The sequence below is a fragment of the Canis aureus genome, chromosome 9, assembly GCF_053574225.1.
Source record: "Canis aureus isolate CA01 chromosome 9, VMU_Caureus_v.1.0, whole genome shotgun sequence".
NCBI lineage: Eukaryota > Metazoa > Chordata > Mammalia > Carnivora > Canidae > Canis > Canis aureus.
In genome coordinates, this window is record NC_135619.1 from 57,105,251 (window position 1) to 57,119,612 (window position 14,362).

General features: G+C 36.7%; 1 protein-coding gene across 5 annotated transcripts in view; it reads right to left on the reverse strand.

Annotated features, from left to right (window-relative positions):
- The window catches only part of SEL1L (SEL1L adaptor subunit of SYVN1 ubiquitin ligase), a 56,648-nt gene that overhangs the window by 14,153 nt on the left and 28,133 nt on the right, over positions 1–14,362 (reverse strand). For 3 of the 5 annotated variants that reach the window (XM_077910252.1, XM_077910248.1, XM_077910249.1), the window contains 9 exons: positions 13,077–13,130; positions 12,927–12,986; positions 11,125–11,206; positions 10,611–10,765; positions 7,762–7,884; positions 6,792–6,848; positions 4,087–4,155; positions 2,604–2,681; positions 1,458–1,520 (listed from right to left, as the gene is read on the reverse strand). In XM_077910252.1, the coding sequence (XP_077766378.1) occupies positions 1,458–1,520; positions 2,604–2,681; positions 4,087–4,155; positions 6,792–6,848; positions 7,762–7,884; positions 10,611–10,765; positions 11,125–11,206; positions 12,927–12,986; positions 13,077–13,130 (741 nt within the window). The remainder of the gene's footprint in view (positions 1–1,457; positions 1,521–2,603; positions 2,682–4,086; positions 4,156–6,791; positions 6,849–7,761; positions 7,885–10,610; positions 10,766–11,124; positions 11,207–12,926; positions 12,987–13,076; positions 13,131–14,362) is intronic. The other 2 variants (XM_077910250.1, XM_077910251.1) reach the window with 1 other exon arrangement.

A 14,362-nucleotide genomic window follows, 5' to 3' on the forward strand; every position in this document is an offset into this window, starting at 1 on the left:
ACATAGAAGGCATTCTCAAAGAATCATTAAAAAGACTATCATAATTTTTAAATAATATATAGATGGTAGTCTAAGTCACAGAGGAATTAATATAGTTAAGACTATAACTATAGTTAAGTAGTTATTTATATAGTTAACTATATAGTTATATGGTCTTAACTGTGAAGAAAAGCAGAGTTTTTGTGAAATAATATATTCACTGTCAGAAAGGCTACACCACACTAGTGGAACACAAGACCAGGACTTAAGAAAGTTGTAATCTTTCCTATAATCAACAAATCTTTTTTGAACCTCAATTTTTCTAACATTAAATAAGGAAAATTCTCTTCTTATTCATTCTTTCCCTATGTAGCTTATCAAGCACTATATGATTATTAGACTTCAAATATCATATGTATCCATAGAAAAAAATTAAAACAAAGATCACTACTGAATTTTAGTGTCCTAAAATGACTAGAAGGAATCAAAATAAGAACATACTACTTTCTTCTGAGCTGTTGAACACCTACAGATTAGGAACCTAAACCTAATTCTTCGTTTCAAGCCTGAATCAAAAACATTTTACCTGGAGAGATCATACAGAGAAGAGAAGAGGGCAGCAATGAGAATCTAGGAGCATCCAACATGAGGAAGTAGTACAGAATGAGAAGCAATGGCTTAGGAAAACCAAGAGAACTTGTAGAATTCCAGGAAAGTTCAAGTGACATAGAACCAAAAATGTCAACAGGAGTTGACTTTTAGAAGGTTACTGGTGACCGGCATAGAGCAGTTACACAAGGCAAAAGCCTGACTGTTGAGAGATAAATAATGCGTAGTAGCCACTCATATAGTTCATTCTTTGGAGAAATCTGGCTTTGTAGAGGACTGGAGAGAAGAGAGGTAATAGCTAGAAGGGCAAAGAATAGAACAGAAAGTTTTTCTTCTCCTAAATGGGAGGGACAAGCACTTTCTCAGGCTTGAGTGAAGAAGCAGGGAGAGGGGTGTCTGGGTGGCTCAGTAGGTCAAGCATCTGCCTTCAGCTCAGGTCATGATCCCAGGGTCCTGAGTCTGCTCAGCAGGCAGTCTGCTTCTCCTCTCCCTCTGCCCCTCCCCACTACTCAGGCTCTCACTTGCTTTCTCTCAATTGAATAAATAAAAAATCTTAAAAAAAAAAAGAGAGAAGTAGGGAGGGATAAGTCCTGGAGAAGTGGAAGCACAGGTAGGGTAGAGAACATAACAGAAGAATGAGAAACACCTTCATCTCTTTAGAGAAAGTGCCAGAGACAGAGCCATTCAAAGAAAGCAGTTACTATGGTGGGTACCAGGTGAAGGGTAGTAGGGAGTCAAGCCCAGAGAACAGGAAAAGGTTTAGCTCTGGTTATAAAGGAAGGATTTCATCCAGGCTGGAAGCAAGTTACGCTTCCCTACCTCACTAGCTGATTGCTTGTTTAAGTCAGAATGCTAGCCTCAAAACTTACAACTTGAACTCCTCTCCCGTACAGGTAAGCCATTCCAAGTCCACTCTGTCCGACTGGGTTGCCCTGAAAACCAGAGACAAAAGAGTGAAAGGATTCATTAAAATATAAATAAATAAATAAAATAAAAGGAAAGACTAAATGACTACCAAAGAAATAATTTACAAGCATATTCAAAAAATGTCTTTGTAGTTTTCAATTCAAACTTTTCTTTCCCATCAGGCTAAATGTAATACTGACTTTTAGAGCTTTGGAGGTCTTCAATAATTTGCTGAAAAAGAGGAAATAACACATTTACCTAGAATTAAATTTTAGTGACTTTACCTTATGACCATCTGTTCCATGAGCTTATGATAGAAAACATGACTAATGTATTTCTTCTTCTTAAAATTAAAAGTAGGTCACTCCTGGGGTAGGTTTTCATTGGTAACCTCCCTCCCCGATAAAGATGGAAGATGCCATGGTGTAAAGTCAACAACCATGTAAGACAGCAATATTGGAATCAGGTGGAAAAGATACACTTAAGATTACTGGAGTGGCACAGAACAAAGACAATCATTGTTTTGAGACCTGAAAGAGAAAAGTCTAAAATTCAACCTAAACTCAGAGGGGACAGAGGCATTTTTTCAAAAGTCTCACAGCACTCCTTTGGGAAATACTCAACTGACATTTGGAACTAAAGCAGTTGGCAAGGAGATAAGCGTACACATTGGAGGCATACAGGTCTTAAATATTCATACATAGTCTTCTCTGGGCCAAAGAAAGCCTGAATTTTATATTTATGATTACTGAAAGTACCCAGTTACATAAGTTTTAAACCTCAAGTTGCAATACAAATGGGGCAAATTATGGTAAATCTCAATTGCATTGCTAAAATCAGTATTTCCCCAGTGAAGAAACTTCTCAATGAAATTGAAACAGAGGCTTAATATTCAATAATGTGGTTCCCCCGTGCCAAATAAATTGCTTTTTATCAGGAAGGTTTTATTCCTAACCACTCCATTCCCACAAAAATCACATTTACATAAGTGCTTTAAATAATCTGAGGCCATGAGTTGGTTATGACTAATCCTTCTGTATAATAAACCTATTTATTAAAATAATAATAACATGGCACACATTTCAATACACTGAGTCATGAGGTCTTACCATGTCAGCAGCTTTCTTAAAGTAGTGAAGAGCTGTCTCATTGCTCTGCGGTACAATATCACTTCCCTCTGAATACATCTGGAAAACAGAGCCTAATTTTATTAAGAACTATACTCCTTTTGCCTATAATGTATTTCTAGCTCATCTCATTCTGGTTTTTGTTAGGTATCATGAAATCTTTCAACATAATTTAAAATTCCCCATAGGATATTTTTGATTTAAAAGCAAAACCTTAAAAGTAAACATTATTATTATATACTCTTTGTCATAACAAATTTAGGACTTCTCCATAAACATGAATATCGTAAAATCATGTCACAGATCAATCTCAGGAGGAAGAAACCTTTAACTCAAGGTGAATCTTTTCTCTCTATGCCAGGGTAGTCAAATGGGTGATGATCTGCCTGGGGTCACTGATTATACAAGAGAAAGGAGTGCTTTTGGCAATGCCCATGTCCCCTTTCTCTTCTATCACTATTTCCCTCAGGGTAAGATACAGGGTAGATCTTAAGTTCAGGAAAATAACTAAAAGGTTATTTTAAAAGGTTTCAAGCACTGATGATCAGAGTACCAGGTACGGAACATGATAAAAGGGCCAAGAGAAAGAAGAACAGAATGACCAAGACTGCTTTCATCCAAATCTACATTAAGAAAACAACAATGGACATCTTTTTTTGAGATAGGGTTAATTAGGAATTCAGAGCAAGAACCAAAAGGGCTAGAATGGACAGTTCTTAAAGGATTAACAAAAATAAATGGGGAATATACCAATTTCAATGCTATAATGGTTCAGCTGTCTACATATACAGTTCTCAGGCCCGAAATAACTGGTTGTGATTATGTGGCAAATACTAATGAAATTTTTCTATTTCCAAGAATCTTTGTGACAGATTTACTCTACCTGAGCATCCTAACCTTAGGATTTGGTTATGGATGAAAATATCCACTGATTTATACTGTATTTGTTTTCAAAATAATGAAAAAGGAAGTTCTGAGACTGTACCATGTCATATAGAATCTATTTGCTAGGTCTCTAGACTTCCGTGTTTCCTTGCTTAGAAAAGAACTGCATTGACCAGTAGGTGACAGCCATTACACTAAGATAATTAAAGTCTGCAGACAAACTCCAATAAACTCTAGTTGCCTCTATTCAGCATGGAAGAAAACAAGCAATTATGACTGACTTAGCAAAAAACCTGTACAGCATGAAGAATAAATTCCTCATTACTGCATAAAATACACACAAAGTAGGAGCTCAGTGAAAGCTAATTTCAACCATACTGATGAGGAAATGCTGTTTTTCTCATGTTACCTGAGAAAACACCTCAAAATAACACTTATCTTACCACAAGAGACAATTATCCTTGTATTGGAAGTTTTACTTCAGTTTATTTTTAGTAAACTGTAGATCCTAACTAAAACATGTGCTTATTATGCAAACACCTCTTGCTATTGCATAATACGTTCACAGGATGTACAGTACCTTTCCCAAGAAGGCCATAGCATGTGAATTGCCAGCATTAGCTGCTAAATTGAAGTAGTCGAATGCTCTCTGTGAGAAAAGAATTAAAATAATTAATTTTTATAGAATCTGCCTTTGGCTTTTCACCAAAACAATCATTTCAGGAACATTTACAAAATCTTGTAATATTCCAGTATCTCAGTTTAAATAGCAACATGCTATATCTCTTGGGTGCTTTAGGTATCCACCTCTCTTCAGGCCCATATCCAATCCATCACTGGGGTCCTGTAACTTTCATCACCAAATTCCTCTTGAATCTACCTATGATCTTCTACTGCCACAATTCTAGGCTAAGCTACATTATCTCACACCCGAACTTCTGGGACACTCCCCTCCTTGGTCTTCCTGCCTTTAGTCTTTAGTGACCCAAAGCAACAGTTCAAAAAACTTAACATGCTGGTCCTTACAGATCCTTGAAGTTCTGCAGGGGATATAGTGACAGGATCAGACACGGCTTATTTCAGTACCGCTCAGCTTGCTCTCTGCACTCTGGTTCTTCCCACCTCAGGACCTACACACATACCACTCTTTTTGGCCTGGAATGATCTTACCTCCACCCTTGACTTAAATGTCACCCATTTCTCCTCAGAGACAACTGCTACCTTCCACTGATGAACCTGTTACTGGACCCTTTCATTCTCCTTAGTAACAACAATCACAATTACATATTTGCTGGTGTGTGATCACTTAAAAAATATGTAATATTCTAGTTCTATTAAACTTGAAACTCTGTAAGGACAAAGAGACCAAAGCTATTTTGTCTAGCATTATATCCTGAATGCCTAGCAGTAAAGAGGCACATAGCAGGCACTCAAATTATTGTTGAATCAATGCAGTTATGTACTAGGAACTCCTTTTATTCCTTCTGAGAAGCTGGTGAAAAAATTTATCCTTGTGTAGGTGTTTCACAAGTAGGCAGCATACACCAAGAATATCCCAAAACTTGTATAAAAGATATGTAGCAAACTCGCCATCCAGAATTGTTCTCTCATCTGACATTTTTATTAACCAGTTCATCTGGCCTAATGAGATAGATCTTAATGACCTAAAGACAATGAAAGCAGTCAAAATGCCATCTGAATTAAAAAATATGCATATAGATATTTGGTATAGTATTTTTTAAAAAGATTTTATTTATTTATTTATTCATGAAAGATACACACAGAGAGAGGCAGAGACACAGGCAGAGGGAGTAGCAGGCTCCATGCAGGGAGCCTGACGTGGGACTCGGTCCCGGGTCTTCAGGATCACACCCTGGGCTGAAAGCAGCACTAAACCGCTGAGCCACCCAGGCTGCCCATGTATAATTTTTTTTTAAAGATTTTATTTATTTATTTATTTATTTATGAGAGACACACTAAGAGAGGCAGAGACATAGGCAGAGGGAGAAGCAGGCTCCTCTCTGGGAGCCCGATGTGGGGCTTGATCCTGGGACCATGGGATCATGCCCTGAGCCAAAGGCAGATGCTCAACTGCTGAGCCACCCAGGTGTCCCGATATTTGGTATAGTTTTAAGTGATAAGTGTATTTTGTTATGATCTAATTCTTAAAGTGGATGGGATATGGAAATGAAATAACCTTAATTAGAATATTTAACTTATAGCACAGTAACAGTTTTATTAGTCTACAAACATTTATCAAGAACTCATTATGTGTCAGGCACTGTCAGGTGCTGGGAATAAAGTGGTAAAGTCCATGCTTTTTTGCAACTTAAGTTCTAGCAGAGAAAAAATAATAATAATTAATTACATAATTAGTGAATTTACAATGGGTAAGGGCAGTACAGATTTTCAGAAACTGTAACTGTGGTACGTGACCTATTGGTCCTGGAGTGGAGTTAGGAGTCCAGAGGAACATTTTAGGGGAAGATATACTGGAGTTGAATTCTGGAGGAAGAGTAGGAATTAGCTATGTTAAGGAGATGGGATAATATTTACTCTAGACAGAAGGACTCGCACTCCAGAAGTCCTGAGATAGGTTCTTCATATTTACAAAGACCTGAAAAAAGGTCCATGTGCCTGTGAAAGGGTCTGGTGAAGTAAACAGACTGGTACAAGATCTTAGAAATCATGTTAAAGGTTTTGGTCTTTAAGCAATTGGAAATCGTGGACCAAGAGCTTGAAGCATGGGAACCATAGGATCAGGTGTGTGGTTTGCATAGGCTCCTGCTTAGGAAATGCAAGCAGGAGATGACTCACACAAGTGGTAGGCAGACTGATGGAATCAAGGGAAGAGATGAGGGAGATTTAGGGCATAAAGCACACAAAGGTCAGTGACAAGATAGAGATGTAACTGCTATGGTTGTAATACTTCTAACTTGTCACAAACGCAACAATGACTTTTCCTTAGTTCTATGGAATATTTTCCAGTGGGAGTTTTAAGACCTATTTCAAACCATATACCTACAGGAAACCAAGACACTGTGTATATATTTTTGGCAATACTGAGAAATAGGTTTCAGAATTTAAAAAACCCTTCCCTCCACCATGAGGTATAATCACATTTTTAGTCTTCAGCTTTCTCAGGGGTCGGATCTTGAAAGATCATTTGTGATGATTGTCTAAATAACACAAACTTGATGCTACCACTGACTAACAAGAACTACATCTAGAGTTTCATTTCTTTCTACAACATGGAGTGCGAAGTCCTGGGAACAAAAAAGTTACCTGATGGTTTTGTTCTACTCCACGACCTCCATGCAGGTGCAGTTGTCCCAGACCAACCTGAAAATTAACAAAAAAGAGCAAAAGTAAATGGTACCATCCAGTGTCATTAAGTTAGAACAACAAGAAATTATTTGGTCATAAAAAGGTTTTTCTTCATAATCCAAAAAAGTGAAGACTTAGTTTAAACTCCTGAAGATATTACTTTAACCTACATTTTTTTAAAAACTGAAAATGCTTGCTTTTATTTACAAGGTATAGTTCTGAAATAAAGATGAAATAAAGGCAATTTCAGGCAAGCTAAAATTAAATTTGTCACCAATGAACCCACTGAAGAAATTACTAAAGGATGTTCTTTAGGAGGAAGGAAAGTTATCTTGGCAAGTCTGAAGATGCAGTAAGAACTAAAGAACAATGGAAAGTTAAATTTCTGAGTAAATCTAAATTATATGGACTATATAAAAGAAGAATATCTTGTGGGATTCAAAAATATATAGAATTAAAACACATACGGAGTACTCTAAGGTTTACATTGTCTAAGAAATGGTAAAAGTGATCATTCATACTAGACTTTGATAAGAGTAGTAAAAACAAAGTCCAGCTATTACCTTAGTAGAAGGGAGGAGGTACAATAGCAGAAATACTAAAACCAAAAGAAGGTAAGAAAGGAGACATAAAAGAGCATGAAAAATCAAAATGAAAGAAAGCAAGCAACATAGAAAATATAAATATATCATTCATTACTTTTAATTAAAAGCCTGTCAGAAAGGATAAAAAAATAAAAGTAGGCCAATAATGTTCCCAAGAGACATATCTTAAACATAAGAGGTTGAATACAAAAGATGGAAAAGACACTCTATGTAAATACTAACCAAAAGAAAGTGGAGAGTGGAGTAGCTAGCTAGTATCGGGCAAAATACAATTTAAAGCAAAAAACATTTCTGGAGATAAAAGAGGATGTTTCATGGGTCACCTGGTAGCTCAGTGGCTGAGTGTCTGCCTTTTGCTCAGGGTGTGATCCCAGGTTCCTCGGATTAAGTCTTGCATTGGGTTCCCTGCAGGGAGACTCCTTCTCTCTCTCTGCCTCTCTGTGTCTCTATGAATAAATAAATAAAATCTTTCTTTTAAAAGATTTTATTTATTCATGAGAGAGAGAGAAAGGGTGGGGGGCAGAGACACAGGTAGAGGGAGAAGCAGGCTCCATGCAGGGACCCTGACGTGGGACTCAATCCCAGGTCTCTAGGACCACGTCCTGGGGCTGAATGCGGTGCTAAACCACTGAGCCACCGGGGCTGCCCAATAAATAAACTCTTAAAAAAAAAAAAAAAGTTTCATGATATGCAAGTTAGTTTAACAAAAAGATAACAATATTAAGTCTATATACATTCCACATGGCCTAAAAATACATAAATCAAAATTGACAGAAATACAAGAAGATGGAGACAAAGCCACACCACAGTGGGCAATTTAAACAATACTGTCTCAGCACTGGAAAGAAAAAGCAGACAAACTCAGTAAGGATCCACAAGATTTGAGCAACAGGATTAAAAACATAACTCAATTGACACATTAAGAATACTATACCCAACAACTGAAAAATCTGTATTCTCTTTAGCACACAATATTTGGCCAAACTGACCAAGTGATGGATCATAAAGCTAGTCTCAGGAAATCCCAAACAAATGAAATCATATAATGCATATTCTTATATTCTTTTTTTTTTTTTTTTCAAATTTAGATTTATCTATTTGAAAGAGAAAGAGAGAGATTGTGTGAGTGAGCCCGTTGCGGGGGAGGGGGGCAGGGGGAGAGAGAACCTTAAGCAAACTGTGTGCTGAGTGTGAAGCCTGACATAGAGCTAGATCTCACAACCTGAGCCAAAACCAAGGATTGGATGCTTAACCGATTATGCCACCCAGGCACCCATACAGAGCATATTCTGAACACAGTGGATTAAGCTAGATATCAACATAAAGGGTAAGTAGTAAATTCCATTTATTTGAATACTAATCAATTCACTTCTAAAATTACACATGGGTCAGAAGAAATCACACTGAAAATTAGAGCTAAATATAATGAAACTATGACAGCAGAACATATTCTATCACATATCAAGAACTATAAAGTTATAGAAGTTCCAGATAGTACTGATGCACAAGACATGCAAGAGAATATGCACAGAACATTATTTGGAATAGCCTAAATCTGGGAAGAGTAAAATAGGTAAATAAGTTGTGGGATTTTTACACAATGAAATACTATAGGGTAATGTATGTGAATAAATTTCAGCTACATGAAAACACATGGGCTGATTTCATAAACATAATGCTGAGCAAAAGAAGCTGATATCAAAAAATGCTGTATAATTTTTTTAAAAAGATTTTATTTATTCATGAGAATAAATTTATTTTTATTTATTTTATTTATTTATTCATGAGAGACACAGAGAGAAAGGCAGAGACATAGAGGGAGAAGCAGGCTCCTTACAGAGAGCCTGATGTGGGACTTGATCCCCAGACGTGGGATCATGACCTGAGCCAAAGGCAGACACTCAACCGCTGAGCCACCTAGGCATCCCTGATTTTTTTTTTTTTATCATAAAATTCAAAACCAGGCCAAACCAATCCATAGTATTAGAAGTCAGCTTAGTGGGCAACCCATGGGGAGGAGGGGGGCTTCTTGGATGCTAGCTATGCTTCAGAGAAGGTTCATCTGGTGATAATTCAGGGGGCTGTATGATTCAGATTTATGTACTTTTTTGTATTAAGGTTGTAATTCGAGTAGTGAAAAGGACAAAATGATATACTATACTACGGATGGAGTTTTTAGTTTGAGTTTTCCACCAAATACACTGAAGTCAGCTTTCCACAGTAAGTAGTGTTCTACATAATTTTTGATGGTTGCATAAAATTCCATTACATGGAAGTGCTACAGTTGAAGTAAATCCCTATTTTGGGGCATTTAGATGGTTTTCTTTTTTTTTTTTTTTTTTGATGGTTTTCAATTTTAACTGGCCTTTGATATAAAAGGAAGATGTTTAATTAGATAAGATAACTTTATTATAATCTCCACAAACTAGGATTTGGATCTTTCGCTATAATTTTTTTTTAAATCTAAGATTCCCTTAAGTCTTAAAATCAATTGTTCTCAAAAAGTATCTAATGCTTATCTTTCTATATTTCTATATCAGAAAAGATCCGTAAACTGCATAGAAAAAAATGTAAATGTTGAAGTCCTCCTTTTTATTTCAAGATCAGCAAATAACCCATGAAATAACAAATTATACATGGTACTTTCATGGATATACTATACAATTTACATTAATCAAGGCTACTTCTGTCCTTGACACCTTGAGGAAATTATGGTCTAAGATGAGCAAAGGAACATGAACAGTAAATGGCACTGATGGGCATCTGAAATTCCAAATATTCCAGAGAGTTTTTGTTGAAAGTGACAGTTTTCATCATTGGTGACTCCAGTAAGAGCCTTCATCATCAGTAGGACACTGCTCTGTTCAAGCAGCAGTTTTCAACTGTGGTGCAATCACCTGGCCAGCTTCTATGAACTCAAGGCCTAGGCTACATCCTAGATGAATCCAAATAGAAATGTCCTGATATTATGGGACTCTTGGTACTTTTAGGAAAATGCTACTCAGGTGATTCTAATACGCAATTAATAATGGCTCAGAGCAATGGAAATGTTTCTTATGGACATAAGTGCAAGTGCTTGCCCCAAGACTGTAATATATAATGCAGTGAGAGATGCCATGAGATGTTTAAACACATACCTGTGAAAAAAACAAACAAACAAAAAAACACATACCTGTGCTTGTACATCACCTTTTTCTGCTAGAAACTGATAGTATTGAATCAAATCTTCTTCCAGCATTCCACTATTCATTCCTGGATTTTCCACCTCATCAGGCAGCCGTATTCTCTGTACTACTGAGCCTCCTGTCAGCGAGATATCACTAGCAACTGAAACAGGGGGATGAAGTAATAACACAGAGGAAGTTAGGAAGGAAGTAGAATTTCAGCTGCCAAATGTTGACAGACACTATGCTAATAGAAATTATAGATTATAAAATAGTAATCTGTACAAGCCCAGTCTTTTCTACAAAATATTTAAGAAGTGAAATCCAAAGTGCACATGCCCGGGTGTGCGTGTACACACACACACACACAAAGGAGTTCTTAGTCAATTAGCGTAAAGATCATTCCACTTAAGAGAGTTCGTCATGATTATTTCAAGTAGTACAACAGTAGACGTATTTAAAGTTAATTCCATTTTGTTTTTTGTTTCTTTTGATAAGGTGAAAGGCAAAATAAATAGATACCATGATTGGCAACAAGACGATAATGAGTCAGGGCCGATTCACAACTCTGGAGGACTCCGATGCCAGCCCAGTACCGGTAACCCTGTGAGACAAGTTCTAGTGAGAAGACTGCAGGTTCACACATTCCACTGGCATTCTTGTTGGAAGGAATAAAGCCACCCGCACTCAGAATGTAATTCCACAGTCCCTTGATCCCAGTACATTACCACTTCTTTTATCCTGAGTTTTAGGTTCTGAGGTAACTTATTTAACTCCAAAAATCAGACTATAGCTAAGAACTAGGAAATAATGATGTTCCCACAGAAATCAAAATAGATGCTAGGAACTTTATAGGTGAAGTAAAAGAAAATTACTTAGGTTCTTGCTTAGACTACATTCTAATCTTATTTTAGACATGATTTTAACAAATATGGGTAACCCATCAAACCAGCAAAGCAGCAAAAACTTAGCAAAACAAGGAAGATGAGAAACTACTAGGAGCAGACACAGTAACATGAGCAAAAAATGATTTCAGAATGAGGGGGAAAGATAGCTAACTATAAAGAACAGAAAACAAAAAGTGGATCTCTTGAGTCATTTAGCTTTATAAATTTTAACAATCCTTAGGGCACTACTGTATAATAATGTGTATAATATTTAATGTTCATATTCTGTAGCCACTATTTAAGTGAATTGGTAAATTAAAAAAAATCCCTGTAAAAAATATAGAACATACTTTTGCCATATAAAAATATGCTTTAAACTTCTGGAAAATTCATCTAAAAAGAACTTTTCAATTATTAATTGAGGAATAAATGCTACCACAGATGAAAAAAAAAACCTTCAAAATTAATGAGGAATGTTTCAGAAAGTTAGAGCAACATCTTTGTTTTTCACTGGCTTAAACTACTTTAGCAGTTTATGTCTGACATAGATGGGGTCCAAGCTCCTTGGCATGATGTACAGCCCATTTACGTGATTCCTGATGAATTTCCTGGCATTCTACTCTCTCACCACACTAAAAAGCTTGTGTTTTCTTGCAGGTACTATATTCCTTCATCACTGTCCCTCTGTATGTATTGCTCCTGCTGTCTGAATGCCCATCCACTCGTATTCACTCCCTGCTCTTTATCCTCCAAGAACTGCTTTAGTTCCCTCAGTAGTATCTCCTTTAAACTCTCCTTCTAACACCAATACGGGTAAAGTGCCTTTCTAAGTAATTCCTATACTGTAATGATCTCCTGACTTGTGTAAATTTAAATGTAAGACGTTAATAATTTTCAATGTAAAATCAATTTAAATGTAACATCTGTTGATAACTCAGATGGAGAAATGATTTTGACAAACAATTCCAACTTACAGAAAATAAATGAGCCATTTATCACATCTCTATTTTAAGGGTAATCAAATACATCATTTTATTTATTTTTAAAAGATTTTTATTTATTTATTTATTCATGAGAGATACACAGAGAGAGGCAGAGACATAGGCAGAGAGAGAAGCAGGCTCCGTGCAGGGACCCTGATGTGGGACTCGATCCCAGGACTCTAGGATCATGCCCTGAGCTGAAGGCAGACGCTCAACCGCTGAGACACCCAGGCGTCCCTCAAATACATCATTTTAAAGAAAAATTGTGGAGTGTACAAATTTTCATCCGCGTGTAGATCCAAGTGTTATACCCATTAACAAGAATCTGAAGAATGTTCAACTGAATACTAGATCTTAAGGAATATAAGTACACCTCCTTCATGAAAGCTAGAAAAGTTGTGGTCCTTCATGAACCAAAAATTCTGCCACTCAACGTTACCAAAGTCTTACTTACCAAAACCATGTGTGCTATGAGGTTGCCCCCAAGAGCTCCAAAAGTATAATATACTAGGGCCTGTGAAAGAACAAAATATGCTTAACTGAACACAGGAACACACTGACCCAGTTCAAATGGTAGTATACAATAAAGTTTTAATAATATTACCTTTGCCTGACTTGAATTAACACCAAGTCCAGAGGCATACAGAAAGCCAAGAGCCTGAAATAAAATGATAAAAGTAAGAATTCTTCCCTAGTGGAGGTTTATCCAGCACAGACATAGTTTTATGAATGATGAAAAGATTCAAGAATCTTTAGCTACTGAAAGACTTGAACTAAGTATGCACAAATGTGGAATTAAAGAACCTTAGAAAAGCATTCAAGAAAAAAAAAAAGCATTCAAGGTTTTACAAATGACACAATAAAATACAACTTTAAGTAAATCAAAAAGTTTAGCTTGAAGATTAAAGATAGTTTAATAAAATATTAACTAGAACAACAAAGCTGAGCACACTGAAATATGGCTTTAACTTTTTTTTTTTTGGCTTTTACTTTATCTTGATCAACAGCTATTATGAGAACCAAACTCTTTATCATTATATCAACACATGACCTGTCAAAGGAGAAGACACAATGCTAAGATAAACATCCTAGAATAACAAGTGGCGGCAAAGGTGACCTCAAAAGGGTCAACAGAGAAAAGTCACTTGATAATACGGAAGCACACCCAATTTTGCATTACAATCCCCACCCCGCCCAAATAAAAGAACTCCAACCAATCAAACTGAATCGATAAGGTTCAACCCTTTGCCTATTGAGGATGGCCCTTGATGACAGGAAAGCATAAGCTGAAGTCAGAAAGGCAGGTGTGGCACATGCCAGCATTCATCAAAATCTATAAGCTCCCCTACATTTCCCAGTACCTTGTCCTTGGGTAGGGTCATGTGTCGAGGATGTGGCAAAGAGAAATGCAAGCTATTTTTAGGCCTGGCCATTAAAAACTTTCCAGAAATGCTCCAGCCCTCACTTCTCTCTTCCCAAAGGCTTGAAAGTCCCAGGTTTGAAATAATGCAGTTATATGACAGGAGCAGCCTTGGGCTGAGTCACCATTGGGAAGAGTGCCACAGGCAGGGGAACTGCATCAACCCTGGTATGAACAAGTAATAACTTCTTTGTAGTGTTGAGCCACTGTGACTTTGGGGCTGTCTCTGTTACATCAGCTAGAAGTAATTACCATGGACAGAGTGCTTGCAATATGCAATATAAAGCACCGGCATTGTAGGGTGCTATTACTAGAGGGAAAAGATGCTTAAGAAGTACCACCATTCTTTAGGGCCAAATGTGTCTACAGAATAAAGAATGTATGTGTGAATTTGTATAAATTGAGTTATACTGAAAAGGAAAAAAACTCTGCAAAGGGGGCAATTAAGATATAACCTGTTTATAAATTAA